Source organism: Myotis daubentonii, chromosome 16 (assembly GCF_963259705.1).
Source record: "Myotis daubentonii chromosome 16, mMyoDau2.1, whole genome shotgun sequence".
NCBI lineage: Eukaryota > Metazoa > Chordata > Mammalia > Chiroptera > Vespertilionidae > Myotis > Myotis daubentonii.
Genome location: NC_081855.1, coordinates 40,142,117 through 40,156,823, shown reverse-complemented (window position 1 = coordinate 40,156,823; position 14,707 = coordinate 40,142,117). Strand labels below are relative to the sequence as shown.

General features: G+C 51.6%; 1 protein-coding gene across 4 annotated transcripts in view; it reads left to right on the top strand.

Annotated features, from left to right (window-relative positions):
* PRKCA (protein kinase C alpha) overlaps positions 1-14,707 on the top strand; it is a 286,668-nt gene that overhangs the window by 213,166 nt on the left and 58,795 nt on the right. For all 4 annotated transcript variants that reach the window (XM_059670054.1, XM_059670057.1, XM_059670056.1 and 1 more), the window contains one exon: positions 14,324-14,480. In XM_059670054.1, the coding sequence (XP_059526037.1) occupies positions 14,324-14,480 (157 nt within the window). The remainder of the gene's footprint in view (positions 1-14,323; positions 14,481-14,707) is intronic.

Below are 14,707 nucleotides of genomic sequence, written 5' to 3'. Positions count from 1 at the left end.
TACCTTGCCTGCCTCCCCAGTCGTTTTTTAAGATATATTTTTATTGATTTTAGAGAGGGAGACAGAAAGATAGAAACATCAATGATGAGAAAGAATCATTGATCGGCTGCCTCCTGCACGCCCCCTACTGGCCATGAGCCTGCAATCCAGGCATGTGCTCTGACCCAGAATCTAACTGTGACCCCCTGGTTCATAGGTCAATGCTCAGCCACTGAGCCACCCCCGTCGGGCCTGCCTCCCCAGTCTTATCCCTCATACCCTCCTCACCCATGTCCCTCCACCCCTTGACACTGTGTTCCTATGATAAAGAGAAGCCGGTGCTGCTCCCCGTGGGCAGCTGCCCCCCACGCCACACCTCTGCTCGCGCTGGTCCCTCCTCCCTCAGGAGTACCTTTTCAACGTTCTGTTCCCTTACCTTTATGCAGCCTCTCCCAACATTTCCTGCCTCACAAAAATGACCACTTTCTCCGCCTGCTCTTTATAACATTTGTAATGGGCTTTCACTTAGGTTAGTGTATATGTTGATTTCCCTCCACCCCTGGAGGTCAGAGGTCGTGTCTTATCCCCTGTACTCCGCCCAGTACCTTGAATGTGTGCCTGATACACGTTTGTTGAGCAGATGATGATGATGATGATGATGGTGGTGGTGGTGGTGGTGGTGGTGGTGGTGGTGGTGGTGGAAGTACCCAGTAGGCACAACATTGAAAAAATCACTCCGCTTTATACTGTGCTGCTCCATCCCCAGTCCAGGCAGCTCTTCCCACTTTAACCCTATATCTGGATCAAGTTTAAATGACCCCGTTTTAGCCTAATTCATGAAGCCACCTGACTTCCGGGGTCCTTCGGAGAAACACAGCCAAGGAAAGTTTGCATCTTCTCGGAGACATTTTGCTATTGCAGCCTGACGGGGGCCTCGTCCTGACCTAGCTTTGGCAGAGCTGAATGTCAACTGTGCGCCAACGAGCCGTGTGCCTCCTCCGGGGGGTTATTCCTGCGCCGTGCTCCGTGCGCGGATCCCGCATCGGTTCCCACCCCTCGGCTTAGGCGCCGGGTGTCCGTGGGAGGCAGCCAGACGAGGGTGAGGGGCAGAGTCGCAGGTGTCACTTCCTTACGGCAGCGTTTGCCTTCGTCTTAAATTACCCAGGTATCCAAGCTCAAAGTGGCCTGGCTTCCCTTTCTCCTGCGTAAGAGGATCCCAAGCCTCTGGATTCTTTTCTTTTTCTTTACAATTTTTTTAAAAATTTATTTTTTTAATTTGAGAGAGGAAGGGAGAGAGAGAAACATCGATTTGTGGGTTCACTTATCCATGCGTTTATTGGTTGATTCTTGTACGTGCCCCAGCCAGGGATCAAACCCACAACCTTGGCATATCAGGACGACGTTCTAACCAACGGAGCTACCAGTGTGCCCTGGATTCTTTCCGGGGGCCTCGGTCTTCCATCCACTTGGACTTCAGTGCATCCTGCCAGGAAGAAGCATCCTTGAGCTGTCTTTGAATGCCTGCATCCCCAGGAAGAGAGAAACAAATTATTTCTGGGGCCTCTTTCAAGATTACCCCGTTAGCATACAGGGACAGCCAGACTGTCTGAGCAGGTCATTCCGGTGCAGGATTTTAATTGCTTCTAATTATAGGATTATCATTTAAGCACAAGATTAATTGCCATGAAATTATTGCAAAGAACTTCATCTCCTTCTGGAAAGGAAATGCGTCAGCCAAGCGAGGAACCTCTCAGAAGCTTGCACATGCTGCTTTTTTAACCACTTCCTGGGAAACTTTCTTTTAACTCGGATGGGAGAGGAGGTGTTAAAGGGGTGGAAGTGGAACAAAGAGCAGATGGGTGCCCCTCTTGCTCCCCCACCAAAAGGTTGGAAAATGTGAACATTCCGTGTTTGGGAGTCATTTGTTCGCCAATGGAAACGTTTCCTCTCTGATCCAACCACGCTGGGAGCCGCCGGTGCTGCCTGATGGCTCCTTCCAGCACCAGGCCGCTCGGGTGCCCCCAAGCATTTGTTTGTCACGTGTTTTGTGCAGCAGCCTCCAGTTATCGTGTCTGCACGTGACCTGGTTATGGCGTCGCCGTGGAGCAGGGAGACGTCAGCTCCGTGCTTCTCAGCTCCGAGGCACTTCCACCCAGAAAATCCGAGCTGTGAGCTGCTGGGGTGGTTCTAAAATACCCTCGTTCGAATCGAGGGGAAGGGCCGCCTGCACAGAGCTCTGCCCCCGAGCCTTCCCATGGGGGACGGTCTTCGCTGAGAAGAACAGTGGTTGTACTGTACCTCCCATGTGGTAATTAGTGCAAGGTTTGCAGTTAATTAAAGCCAGTCGGGGTTCCTTTTCAAACCAAGGCAGGCATTTTTCTTTCCCTAGAATAATGAAGCGAGAGCAGGTGCCAGGCAGACTTCCTATCAGAGTTTCGAGGTGGGGGTGCTGAGCAGACAAAACAACAGGTAATGCCCAAGCCATGAGCCCTGAGCCAGGGGTGTGCACCAAGGTGCTTTGTGGGTAGGGACTGGAGCCCATGAAATGACTAAGGACGAGCGGCAGGGTCTGAGCTTCTGTACAAAAGTTGGATATGACTCATAAGTGCCTTTCGAACAAATGAACCTCTTCCTGGCCTGGCCAGTGTCCAAAAGCAGCCAAGGATAAAGAAACAATTTTGATTCAGCAACATGTGTCCAATTCAGCCGCCTGCCCATTCATCACCTCCTCTTGTTGGGAAGCTGTAAAACGCAGCACGCTGGACGGCCAGGGGAAAGGCGGCTTAGTGATGGCCGAGCCCGCAGGAAGCAGAGTTCTTTAAATGGGGCCACAGTCAGAACGACCCGGGAAAGGCGCCGGCCTGTGATTAGGGCAGGCGGACTGGACAGAGCCCACAGCCTGCGCTTTGAGCCTGAAACCACTCTCTCCCCTGGGCAACTTTGTGTGCAGGCTGCTTGCTTGCTTGGCCCTGGCAGTCCTGTGCCTCTCGCCCCCGGAGCTCGGCTTTCCTGAGGAAGTCCAGCTGTGAGAATGAACTAGTTGACAGTGTGGTAACAAAGCCCTGGATTCTTAGCCTCTCTCCATGGGGGTGGGAGGTGGGGGGTGGGAGGGGGGCGGGGAGCCAGGCTACCTAGCTCTGGATCAGCCAGGGAGAAGAAAAGCCAGGTACATTTTACCTGTGAGTCATCACCACCCGTCACCCCACGGCTAGGAAACTGAGGTGTCTCCTGCTTCGTTTGTAAACTGGGGTGATTATGCTGGGAACAGCAGGGCCTCTCCACTCTGTCCTCCCCAGAGCACTTAGATCTCGCAGGCCCACCTCATAAGGCCTCACAGGGGCCAGCATCTCATCCTGTGGTTCGTCTTTGACTTGGGGGCCTACAGCACTGGCCAGTTGATCTCCCTTCTGCTTGGCACTTCTGATTCAGTGAGTGCCTTAGCCCCATGGCCTGGTGTTGTGCAAGCACCTTGGTTAACTCACTGGATTAAAAGTGTCACACCCAAGCCCTGGCCCCTGTGGCTGCGCTGGTTGTGTGTCATCCTGTGCACCAAAAGGTCACCGATTCGATTCTCGGGCTCAGTCCCCAGCAGGGGGCGTGCAGGAGGCAGATGGTTGATGTTTCTCTCTCACATGGGTGTTTCGCTCTCTCTCCCTCTCCCTTCCTCTTTCTCTAAAATCGATTTTAAAAACATATTTTAAAATAATTTTACATCTGAGATACTCAGTCCCCAGTCTTGTCTTTGCAGAATTAACTGAGTCCCGCACTAGGTTGGGTGCACCTGATCCCCTTGTGCTGGTCTGAGATGGTGACAGGTGGGCCCAGTAAGACAGAGAGCCCGAAGGTAATGAGATGGCCCAGATTTCTTTTTTCTTTTTTTGCATTTTGCCTGTGGTTGAGGTGATCAGAGGCTTTGCCAGGTAAACATCTCTTAGCCTTGACATCTTAAGTTTAATTACTGTTCATCTTCAGCTTCATATTCTCAGATTAAAGACTGCGATGGTATAATGAATGGCTAGAAAGGCTGAAAAATGGCTCGTCATTATAACTTTCTCTGTCTCTGCAAGGAATGTATGTTCCAAAGATAAAGACTCATAGCCTCTCATTCACATGAACCCCCAATAGCCCCTGAGAGGTGTGTCCCTCAGAGAATCAGGTCTGAGGGCCTGCAGGTGGGGCGACAGCCCCGGGTGGGACAGCTGGTCCCTCTCCTGCCACTGATGGGGCATGTGGACTGTCGCCCGTAACGAGCCATCAGGCATGATGCTCAGCCAGGACATGCCTGCGGGGAAGCCCAGCGAAGGCCCCCAGGACATGGGGGACCCTCAGGTGAGTTCACAGACCAAGTTCCTGGGGTCCCAGCCTCCGAGGTGTCTGCACTGAACCCCTTGTGTACAGGTGATAGGAGCAGGTCTCCCAGGCTTCGTCTCCTGAGGAGTCAGCCACTTCAAGGGGAAGGAAAAAAAAGAACCAATTTAAAAAAAAAAAAGAACCAACAAACATTTTTGTCTCTGTCTGCCACGCTGAGGTGAATGATTGTGATTTTATTAGCAGCGGCCTCAGAGCCAGGTCTGATTCAATTCAATTCCATCTCCCCGGCTCTGTTCAGTTCGGCTCCGTCTGTTTCAAGCACAGATGGAGGGGAAGCGACCAGACCGAGGGGCACCACGTTCCACCTCCTGGGCGGCCTAGAAAATGGGGGCAGATCGCTCCTGTCCCGGGTCTCGCCTGGTACCAAGGCAAAGGCACAAGCGGACCCCTAACCTCCCCCAGTCCCCGTGGAGCAGGGACTGGGGACGTGGCCTTGGGAACGCGCTCCCGGACTCCCAGCTGTGGCGACAGCTCCAGGTCTCCCGCCTTTCGGTCCTGGGTCTCACCGAGGGAGCTTCCGCCCGCTGTACTGACCTAGACGACCCCCTCAAACTGGGAGACCCTGGCATCCTCGATCTCAGAGCCACAGAACGCCCCCGAGAGAAAGCTGCAACCACAGGACGATACCTGGACGCGGTTGGCCCTGCAAGTCTGGGGAGCTTCCGGCCCGTCTCCTTAGGGAACCTGGCAAAGCTCTGCCCTGACCAGACGCTGGCGGAGCCTGGAGTATGTATGACAAGGTTTCTCTTAGAGCAGGATCTGGGTTTCTGGTCTGTGCTCAGAACCCCACCCAACCTTCGCTCCCCGGGGCCAGGGAGGCCTCCAAAATTATATGCAGAGTTCTGTATGTACATCCTGGGAGGGCGAGCAGCCACAGCTCTCCCAGGCATCTGGTGACCCGCCCTCCCCAAAGGTGAGAATTATTTCCGGGATGAAGGACAGTGTAGAGGACCTTTCAGCACCTAGTGTCCAGGTCACCTGTGGACATAGGCGAATCATCCATGAAAACCGAGGCATGAGCACGCTGTCAGTCCGCATGCAGGCAGTTTGTGTTCACAGTGGAAGGAGTTTTGGAGATTTCCTAGTCCAGGCAGCTCATTGCTTTCTAGACAGATTACATGGTTCACTAGAAACTGCCCAAGACAGCGGGCGGAGGGCTGAGCAGGCCAGAGACCCACGCTCCTCACCTGTGCGCTTCCCCGGCCCCCCCTCCCTGTGCTCCCCGCCCGGAGCATCTGACGGTTTAGTAACATCATAGCTGGAGGTGAAATGACCAACGAGACGATGTAGGACTGAGTCAAACAGACAGCTTTGACCTTTAAAGGACAGACCCCCACCGGGGGAAGCACGTCGGAGAGCTACCCACCCAATGGCAAGGGGACAGTAAGACGCACAGGCAGGGTGTTTGCCATGAGAAACGAGGTGGGCAGCTTAGATCAAACGGAGACTGACATTCGGACTGAGTGGTCGAGAGGAATCGGTCCACCTTCCGAGGAATCAAGCTTTTGAGAAGCAGTGGGATTCCGAGAACTGTTTCTACATTGAATTCGGCGAACCAGCTGGTGACCCCCGAAATGCAGCCTCTCCCGTGTCCCCTAAAACATTAAGGAGACCCAGGAAAAGACAGAAGTCACAATGGAGACAAACCACCTACTGCCGTCTGAAATTTCTCAGCCGACCTGGGTCTGCATTCAGAAAAAAGCTATCCGTGGTCTGCCCGTCCTTGGTCCATGAAACAGCAAAGCCCTGAGCTGCTAGGAGAAGGCAGGAGAGGTCTGTATGCCTCCCCGAGGCTCAGAGACACAGGTCTTCTCCGGCCAGGAAAGCTGGGGGGTCCCCCCTTACTGCAGAGGGTCTCGAACGCATCATTCCGCACAATGTCATTTCCAAAGGAGAAGCCAAGGACCGGCCATGGGGAAGGGCTGCTCTTGGCACAGTGCGTCCTGAGAGCCCTGAGCCCTTGGATGAAGGAGAAGGGGCAGGTCTGGAAGTAAGAACCTCGGGGTCGGTGGGACCTAAACGGGTGCCATTGGCTCGGTGGGTGTGATGGCCATGCAGGAGGGAATGGACGGACGCCCTCCTGGGTCCACAAAGACCCCGTGACACTGGGTCAGGGGTGCGCGTGCGGGTTAATTTGAGGAAAGTTCTCCAGTAGCCAAGTAGACAGTGGACAGAGCCCATGGGAACATCTTTTGGTTTCTTAATTTAAAAATGAGCAAAGAGCCCTAACCGGTTTGGCTCAGTGGATAGAGCACCAGCCCTCAGACTGAAGGGTCCCAGGTTCGATTCCAGTCAAGGGCATGTACCTTGGTTGTGGGCACATCCCCAGTAGGGGGTGTGTAGGAGGCAGCTGATGGATGTTTCTCTCTCATTCATGTTTCTAACTCTATTCCTCTCCCTTCCTCTCTGTAAAAGAATCAATAAAATATATTTTAAAAATTAATAATAAAAAAATAAAATAAAAATGAGCAAAGAAAAAAAACATACACATATTATGTGACCCATGAATGAATATCCTATATAATAAAAGCCTAATATGCAAATTGTCCCCTCCACTGGGAGTTTGACAGGGGGCAGGGCCAGCAGCAGCAGTGGCAGGCAGCCAGGGGAAGGGAGGCGCCCCGACAGGCAGCCGGCAGCCACTAGGGACCCTACCTGTGCATGAATTTCGTGCACTGGGCCTCTAGTGTGTATATAAAGGGCAGGGAAATATCATGAAGAATGTGTTTGAAAATGGGTTACTGAGTGAAAGACTACAAAAGGGGATTTGAGAAAACTCCATATAAACTTCTGTAGAATGGGAGAATACACCATCTCCATAAAACACAAACAGGAGACCATTTGAGCAAACAGGCTGACCGGAAATGCAAACAGTGGTATTTTTTAATATATAATGACCAAGAGGTATAAAGAGATTTATCAGGTGAGCAGAACAAAGCAGCCGAGTGGCATTGCCCCTGGACGGAAAAGGCTATTTCCAAACCTGTTGGAAATGAGAACATTGGGGCACAGGCTTGTTGTAGGAACTGGCACAAAGTGGACTGTGGCCTGACAGACAGAAGCAGAGGCCACGGGGTCCAGTAGAGAAGGTGGGGCTCAGTCCCCAGTGTTGTCGGGTAAGTTGTCTGAGCATTTGCAAGAAAAAAATTAAATTCGATCTTGCCTCACCCCGCACACCAAAACAAATTCCAAATGGATTTAAAAGTTAAACATAGAAAAGAAACAAAATAATAATAGAAAAAAATCCCAGAAAGGGCAAGGATTTTCTAAACTTAAAATAAATGGAGGAAACTTTTAAAAAATGTTTGACAAGTTTAACTGTATAAAAACATAAGTGCCGGTGTTTCTAGAAGCAGTAAATGAAATCTAAGTGCATTTTGCAACAAATATGACGAAGAGCCATTATCATTCATTTACCTCTAAAGCGCTCTTCTGAGCCAGTAAGAAAATTCCTTAGCTGACACCCTGCAGGAAACTGGAAGAGAGAGTAAGTCCAAGAAAGACAGGTGGCAAATAACCATATAAAACAAGTTAAACCTCAGAGGTCATCAAAGAAGCCAAAATTACAATGTCATTTTTTACTTTTCTCACCACACCCTCGGTAAGACTTTGGTACACGCTTGAGGGAATAGTTTGCCAATATATGTTAAGCATCTTGAATGATTTTGTGCCCTTTGATCCACTTATAAGAATGTATCCTGAGGGGGAAAAATCAGAAATTTGGGTGAATATTTATTTATGCATGAATGTGATCAGTTGCTGTTTATTTAATGCTTTTATTGATTTTAGAGAGAGAGGAATGGAGAGAGAAAGAGAGAGAGAGAAACAAAATCTATGTGAGAGAGATACATAGATGGGTTGCCTCCCATTGAACCTGCAACCTGGGCATGTGCCCTGACTGGGAATCCAACCGGTGACCTTTTGGTACATGGGATAACACCCAACCAACTGGCCAGGTACATGGGATAACACCCAACCAAATGGCCAGGGCAGCTGTGTTATTAATGAAGGTGAAGAAGTGTAAACTAGCTGCATGGCCCCCTACAGGGGTTGATTAAATCAATTATCATATAGCTGGATAAGGGGATGCTAGGCATTTAAATGTTTTCAGAGCATGCCTTGTTATGTTATAAAGGCAGGATCTAAAATTGTGTTTATAGATATAAACTCTACGAAAAATAAGTATTTCAAGCTAGATATATGCAGAGTGGAGATCCTGGTGGGAAACACCACCAGTATGCCAACAGGGGTTCTCACTTAGAGTGGAAGTAGGGGTGATTTTAATTTTCTTCTTTGTACTTTATGCATTTAGATTTTTTAAATTGAATTTATTGGGGTGACATGGGTTCGTATTTAGGTTTTTATATGATATGTGTATGTATTAGTCTTATAATCATATATATATATATATAAGCCTAATATGCAAATTGTCCCCTCGGGAGTTCGACCGGGAGACTGGGAGTTCAATCGCTCGCTGTGATGTGCACTGACCACCAGGGGGCGGCATGGAATGAAGGAAGGCCCCAGCCAGCAGCCAGGGAAGGAAGGCCCTGGCTGGCAGCCAGAAGGCCCCAATCGGGCCTGATTGCTGGCCAGGCCTAAGGACCCTGCCCAGGCACGAATTTTGTGCACCAGGCCTCTAGTAAGAAAAATATTCCTTAAAATATTTCTATGTTGTGTATGGAGAATCATACTGGTCTCTCGATATCTAGAAACTATTATTTCTCTCACACCCAGATCCGATTTCCTTTCAGAACATCAGGCTTAGGGAACATTAGCAGAAATGTTTACTTTCCACTAACTGTCAAAGAAAAAGTGGTGAAATATTTACGATCTGTTCCCAGGGTCCACGGGCTGCCCTTTCTTGCCTCTCGGTTCTCTTTCATAAGTTCTATTCCAATGGGACTTGGGTTGGAGCGTTTCTGGCTTATGTTTTGGGGGACGTGACTGGCCACTGAATTTACCGGGACAGAAAACACATTCTTAGCACCAAGCAGTGAGTCTCACTAATGAAACAGGACATTCACAAATAGGTGCAAAGTGTAAGATGATTGTGTCCCTGAGCCCAGGTTTTTGCATGGATTCTGCCTAGTGGGATGGGGATGGCTGAGCAGGTGTATTCCTAGTACATCTCATTCTTCCTGCCTTTGTCTTTGGCCAAAAAGGAATAAATGTTACAAACGTATGGGTCATAGCGTATCAACGTGGAAGAGATCAAATCCAAAATTCTGTAGGTTTCATCAGTACAGACAGTGTCCGCTGGTTTGGCACAGCAGAACGGGAACAAGTGGATCGAACTGAACAGCACCGCCCGGCCGGTGTGGCTCAGTGGTTGAGCGTCGGCCTATGAACCAGGAGGTCATGGTTTGATCCCAGTCAGGGCACATGCCCGCGTTGCCCACTCCATCTTCAATGTGGGGTGTGCATGTGCAGCCAATCAATGATTCTCTCTCATCCCTGATATTTCTATCTCTCTCTCCCTCTTCCTCCCTTTCTGAAGTCAATAAAAATATTTTTTAAATATTTTAAAAAAACACACAACTGAACAGCACCAAGGCCCCAGTTTGTTCACAGAATCACAGGCTGTGGTGACCCCATCAAAAATCATTCATGGTTGATGACGTCTTTGCATTTCATGCTTGAAATTCTGGGAATTTCTACACAGCGATATTTTTCCCCCAGGAGAAAACTGCCCTCTTTGATACGTTTTTCCTGAAAGCTGGAGCCGTGTTTTCTGTCCTTTAGTCTTTGTGGGCTCGGCGATCATTTCTCCAGGGCACAGCCTGTTGTCTCAAGAGCGCCCGACTCCCTCTGGCCTGCTTGATCCTCCCGGCACAGGCCGTAAGGTTTCTCCTTGTCCGACAGTCCCTCCACATGGAAGCTTTATGTACTGCAACCAAAGACGAACCGTGTGCAAGCTTTCCTGTCTGCTCTCGCTTTTCAGCCAAACAAGAATCCACGGGGCACTCAGAGGTTCTGCCTCACCCTGTGCTGACCCTGGAGCCGGGGTGGGAGGGCAACTGGGGGAGGAGAGGGACACGCCACACCCAGGTGTGGGGTGGGACGCAGCCCCCACTGCCAAGTGGCTGTCAATCTGTAGAGGTGGCACTCTGGGCTGGGCTGGGCCGGCGGTAGATGGAAGGTCAGAGGAGATGGGTCTCGTAAGGGCCAGCAGCCCTGAGACAGATGGACAGCTGTGCTCCAGGTGCCCGGGAATGGCAGCATGACCTCCAAGGCACAGGACTAGGGTGGCCTGGAGATGGTGAATTTTCCCGCCAGCGCCTGCCAAGGTGCTGTGCTAGGCAGTGTGGGTTCAAAATAATTACCCACAAAGAGCCTGGCCTCACAGGTGTGGGTGGGGTCTCTGGGGTTCTATAAATAGTAAATGTGAGAGGTTGGGTGCAGTGAAATATTTAACGTATCTAGCGACCCACCCGTCAGAGCCAACACCAGCTCACAAGTCTTGCCACCACGTACCGGGTGACTGTGGACCAGGGGAGGGAGCGTCCCTAAAATGCAGATACGATTGTTAACGAAAATAACAGAGAACACGGGCGATTGGCCTCTTGTCCGTATTTGGGAGCCTCAGACACACTGTGTTGCTCGAACTGGAACTGAAAGTCTCTCCGTTCTCATTTGTTTGTGAGAGAAGAAGGCGGCTTTTGTTTCTCCCTGCGGACAGTTTTATTGAACCCTGACCAGCGCTCACCTCGCCTAGCAACATGCAGCCTTATTTTTCCCAGACTGAGTTTGGCCGCTAGTGGGCGCCACTAACATGTACCCACCCCGTTGCCCTGGACGGACAGAGCACCTTACTCACCCAAGGGCAGCTCCCAGCCAGGTCTCCGTCCAGCTGCCAGGACCTCCCCCAGCGCCCAGCCCTCCTCGCCTCCCCGGCCACTGGAGGAGTTGCCTGGAGGAAGCTGCTGTCCCTTTGCTCTCAGCCCTTGGAGGGCCGGGCTGTCAGGGCAAACAGCAAAGGTCCTCAAGCCGGGGCCTATGGGTGCCTGCAAACTGTCATAAAGCTGTGATGCTGTGCTCTGGGCTGGGCTCGCCTCCTCTATCAGGGATCTGGGTGGCACCTCAGGGTGTTTCCCAGTCGTCATGATATTTGAATGGATTTAGGCCAGGAATGATACGTTACATTATCAGGACGTTAAATAACCTTTCAACCCAAGCTGGCTTTTCTAGGCTTGACGGCTGATCATTTCAAAACAGGCAACTCTGCCCAAAAGATGGTAAGATGGTTCGTGCTCTGTATTCCTATTTAAGTTCTGGAATCAAGAACCGACTTTCATTCTAAAACTGCGAATTCCACCGCCCAGACGGATTCCTCCAGCACCGATGTGTCCTCACGGAGGCTGCTGAAATGCTGACGAGAGGGACGAGGGGGGAGCGTGCTCCCACCTGCCTGCCTGCCTGCCTGCCTGCCTGCCTGCCTGCCTGCCTTCCCTGTGGGGCCCAGCCCCTTTGGGAGCACAGTTAGGGCTGCGGCAGCTGAATGAGCAAGGGGCCTGCGTCACTTCTCTACGGCTGCATTTAGAGACCATCTACCTTCAGAATAGAGCTTTACCAAAAAAAGTCTCATTCGCAATCGTTTATTTATGATTTTTTTTTCTATCTTAATTCTGTGGATCAAAGCAGTTAGGTTCTTATAGAAAATAAAAGCCAAGAAATGAGGCGCTGTCTCCATTCTTGGCCCCCCGGGTGCTCATAGACTGAAACACCCCACACCCTTACTGCCTCAGAATTAGCAGCCCCCTGCCCCACCCCAGCTACTTCCCCACTGGGGCGGGGCCCCCAATGGGCTATGACTGTTGGTCGTACTTGAGACCATTTCTGAAGGTACTGAACTGACATTAAAAAGCATTAAATGACATGGTGAGAAAGTTATTCCCTTTTCAATCATCTTTCAATCTAGAAAAAAGACTCTCTCTGGGGCTGGAATCTCCTTAACCCTTGAAGCCTCGTTACGTTCCACCTTTGTAACCAAGAGCAGGTCTCGGGCAGCTGTCCCCGCCGGAAATAAGGAACGCTGCTGTGTTCTCGTTGTATTTATTTTCCTGGTAACTTTGGATGGATGGCAGACAATCCCGGTTTCCCATGTACCACAGTGGTCAGTTTTGAGTGATGCACTTTTAACTCTTGAATGTTAAAAAGTGAGGAGAGTTTTTTTAACATGAATAAGGGTCTGAGTCCTCAAAGGGTGCCAGTGACGCCAGTCCAGGGGCCACGCTTAGAGATACTCAGTTGGGAAGCCAACCGGATGCTCATGCCTGGGCCTCAGACCGATTAAATCAGACTCTCAGCCGGGGGGGGTGGGGGGGGATCACTGTTCGCTCGAGCATCCCAGATGTTTCCGCGTGCAGTGGAGGTGGAGACCCAGTGCCAGCCCCTGTTGGGGAGGGGAGGGCAGCGTCCTGACCCCTCTGACTGCATGGCCATTGCATTGCCCTTCTTTCTCTCCCCTGCCTCTAGCCCTTTTGATCATCCACTTCCACGCTTGTGTTGCCCACCCCCCCCCCCCCGCCCCGAGCTCCCCTCTTCCAGCTTCCCCACACCTGCTCCTGTCGGAGACGCCCGCCGACGCCACTGCGTGGTTGAACACAGTGCTGGCACCGTGCAGCCACAACCACATTAGGAAATTTCCACACCTCGCTGCTCTTCACGGGTTTGCTTGCCAGGGCCTGCGCCGCCTGTCCCGGGCGTCCCTCCGGCTGTGTTCTGTGCCAGGGACGTGGACTCACACCTGATGATCGTCATCGTCATTGATCGTAGTTGTCATTGTCATTGGGCTCTCGCTGTGCGCCTGTCACTGTCCCGAGCGCTTTGTGTGTGGAACGGGCGTAATCAGTGAGGGACAGTTTTCCGGGGAAGACCCTGGAGGTGCAGGGAGGCTAACGTCTCGCCCAGAGTGATACGCCCGGGAATGCAGAGCCAGGACCGAAGCGCAGGCCGCCTGCCTGGCCCCGCGTCCTGAGCAGGTGGGACCCCGGGTCGGTCGCTGCCCATCCCGATTCAGGGTTCGGCACGCGGTTCTCCCTGCAATCGGAAGTGGGGATTTGGACCCACGTCTACTTCAGTGACATTGGGAACTGATAACCTCTTTAAACGTTCAGCTTGAAGGATAACGTCTCCATAGGAAGCCCACAGCTCTCAATGCTGTTGGTATTTTAACTCACCATTCAGGAGAGATGGGCCTGAAGTGACTGTGTCACGGCCGTACCCACAGTCGTTCCAGGAGGACAAGAGCTGTTGGCAGCCTCGACGGTTCCTATGAGACCGTCTGGAATGCAGCTCAGCGCTCGCTCGGCATGCGGGCTTTTCCTGCGTTTTAAAAGCTCTGATTCATCCCAGGGATTAGTTGCAGGGAGGGACCTATGGCTCATCCCCAGGCCTTGTCCGGGAGCTTTCTTTTATGCTCCAGTGTTTAACCTTCTGTGATCCTTGGGCTGCTGTTGCAGGAGGCTGGTGCTCCTGCATTGCATTAGAAGCTGTCTGCCAGAGTTCCGGGGGGTTGGCGGGGGGCGGGGAGGGGCGGTTCTTAGGCAGCCGGAGGCAGCCCGGTCCCCTGGAGACCACCCACCTCGTCGGCTGGGCAGAGTGGGCATTCACAGCATGAATCTCTTTTCCCTCCTTCGTTTCCCAAACCACCAACTGTGTGAAGCACACAGCACCTCATTTCATTTAATTCTCCCAACAACGCTAAGCCACTGGAAACATGCCCCGTCCATTTCCCTAGCTGAGGAGAGAGACTGGTGAGGGTGAGTTTCTCTGCAGGGTTCCCTGGTGAAGGAGGCAGGATTGGAAAGCAGGGCCACCAAGCCGCCAAGCGCGTGCTGTCCTGTCCACTCCCTGCTGGGTGGGGGGTCGATTCCCTCTCTCTCTCTCTTTCTCTCTCTCTCTCTCTCTCTCTCTCTCTCTCTCTCTCTCTCTCTCTCTCATTTCATCTTTCTTCCTTCTCCCTTCACAGTACAAGATGCGAAAAATCTAATCCCCATGGATCCAAATGGACTTTCAGACCCGTACGTGAAGCTCAAGCTCATTCCTGATCCCAAGAATGAAAGCAAACAAAAAACCAAAACCATCCGCTCCACACTAAACCCCCAGTGGAACGAGTCCTTCACGTTGTAAGTTTTGTCTTCTTGACCGAGTGCCCTCCCTACTCACCACAAACCCGCTCGCCTTGTGGCTGGAGATCCTGTAGGGGGGCTTGTTATAGATGTCACTCAACATGGCTTCAATCCGAAGGCTTCGCAGGCTGCTGCTGGGGGGTCGGGGGGGACCAGGTCACTCATGTCTGATGGTCAGTAACTTGGTTTACCAAGAGTTTCATGATGCCAACCCCGAATTATCA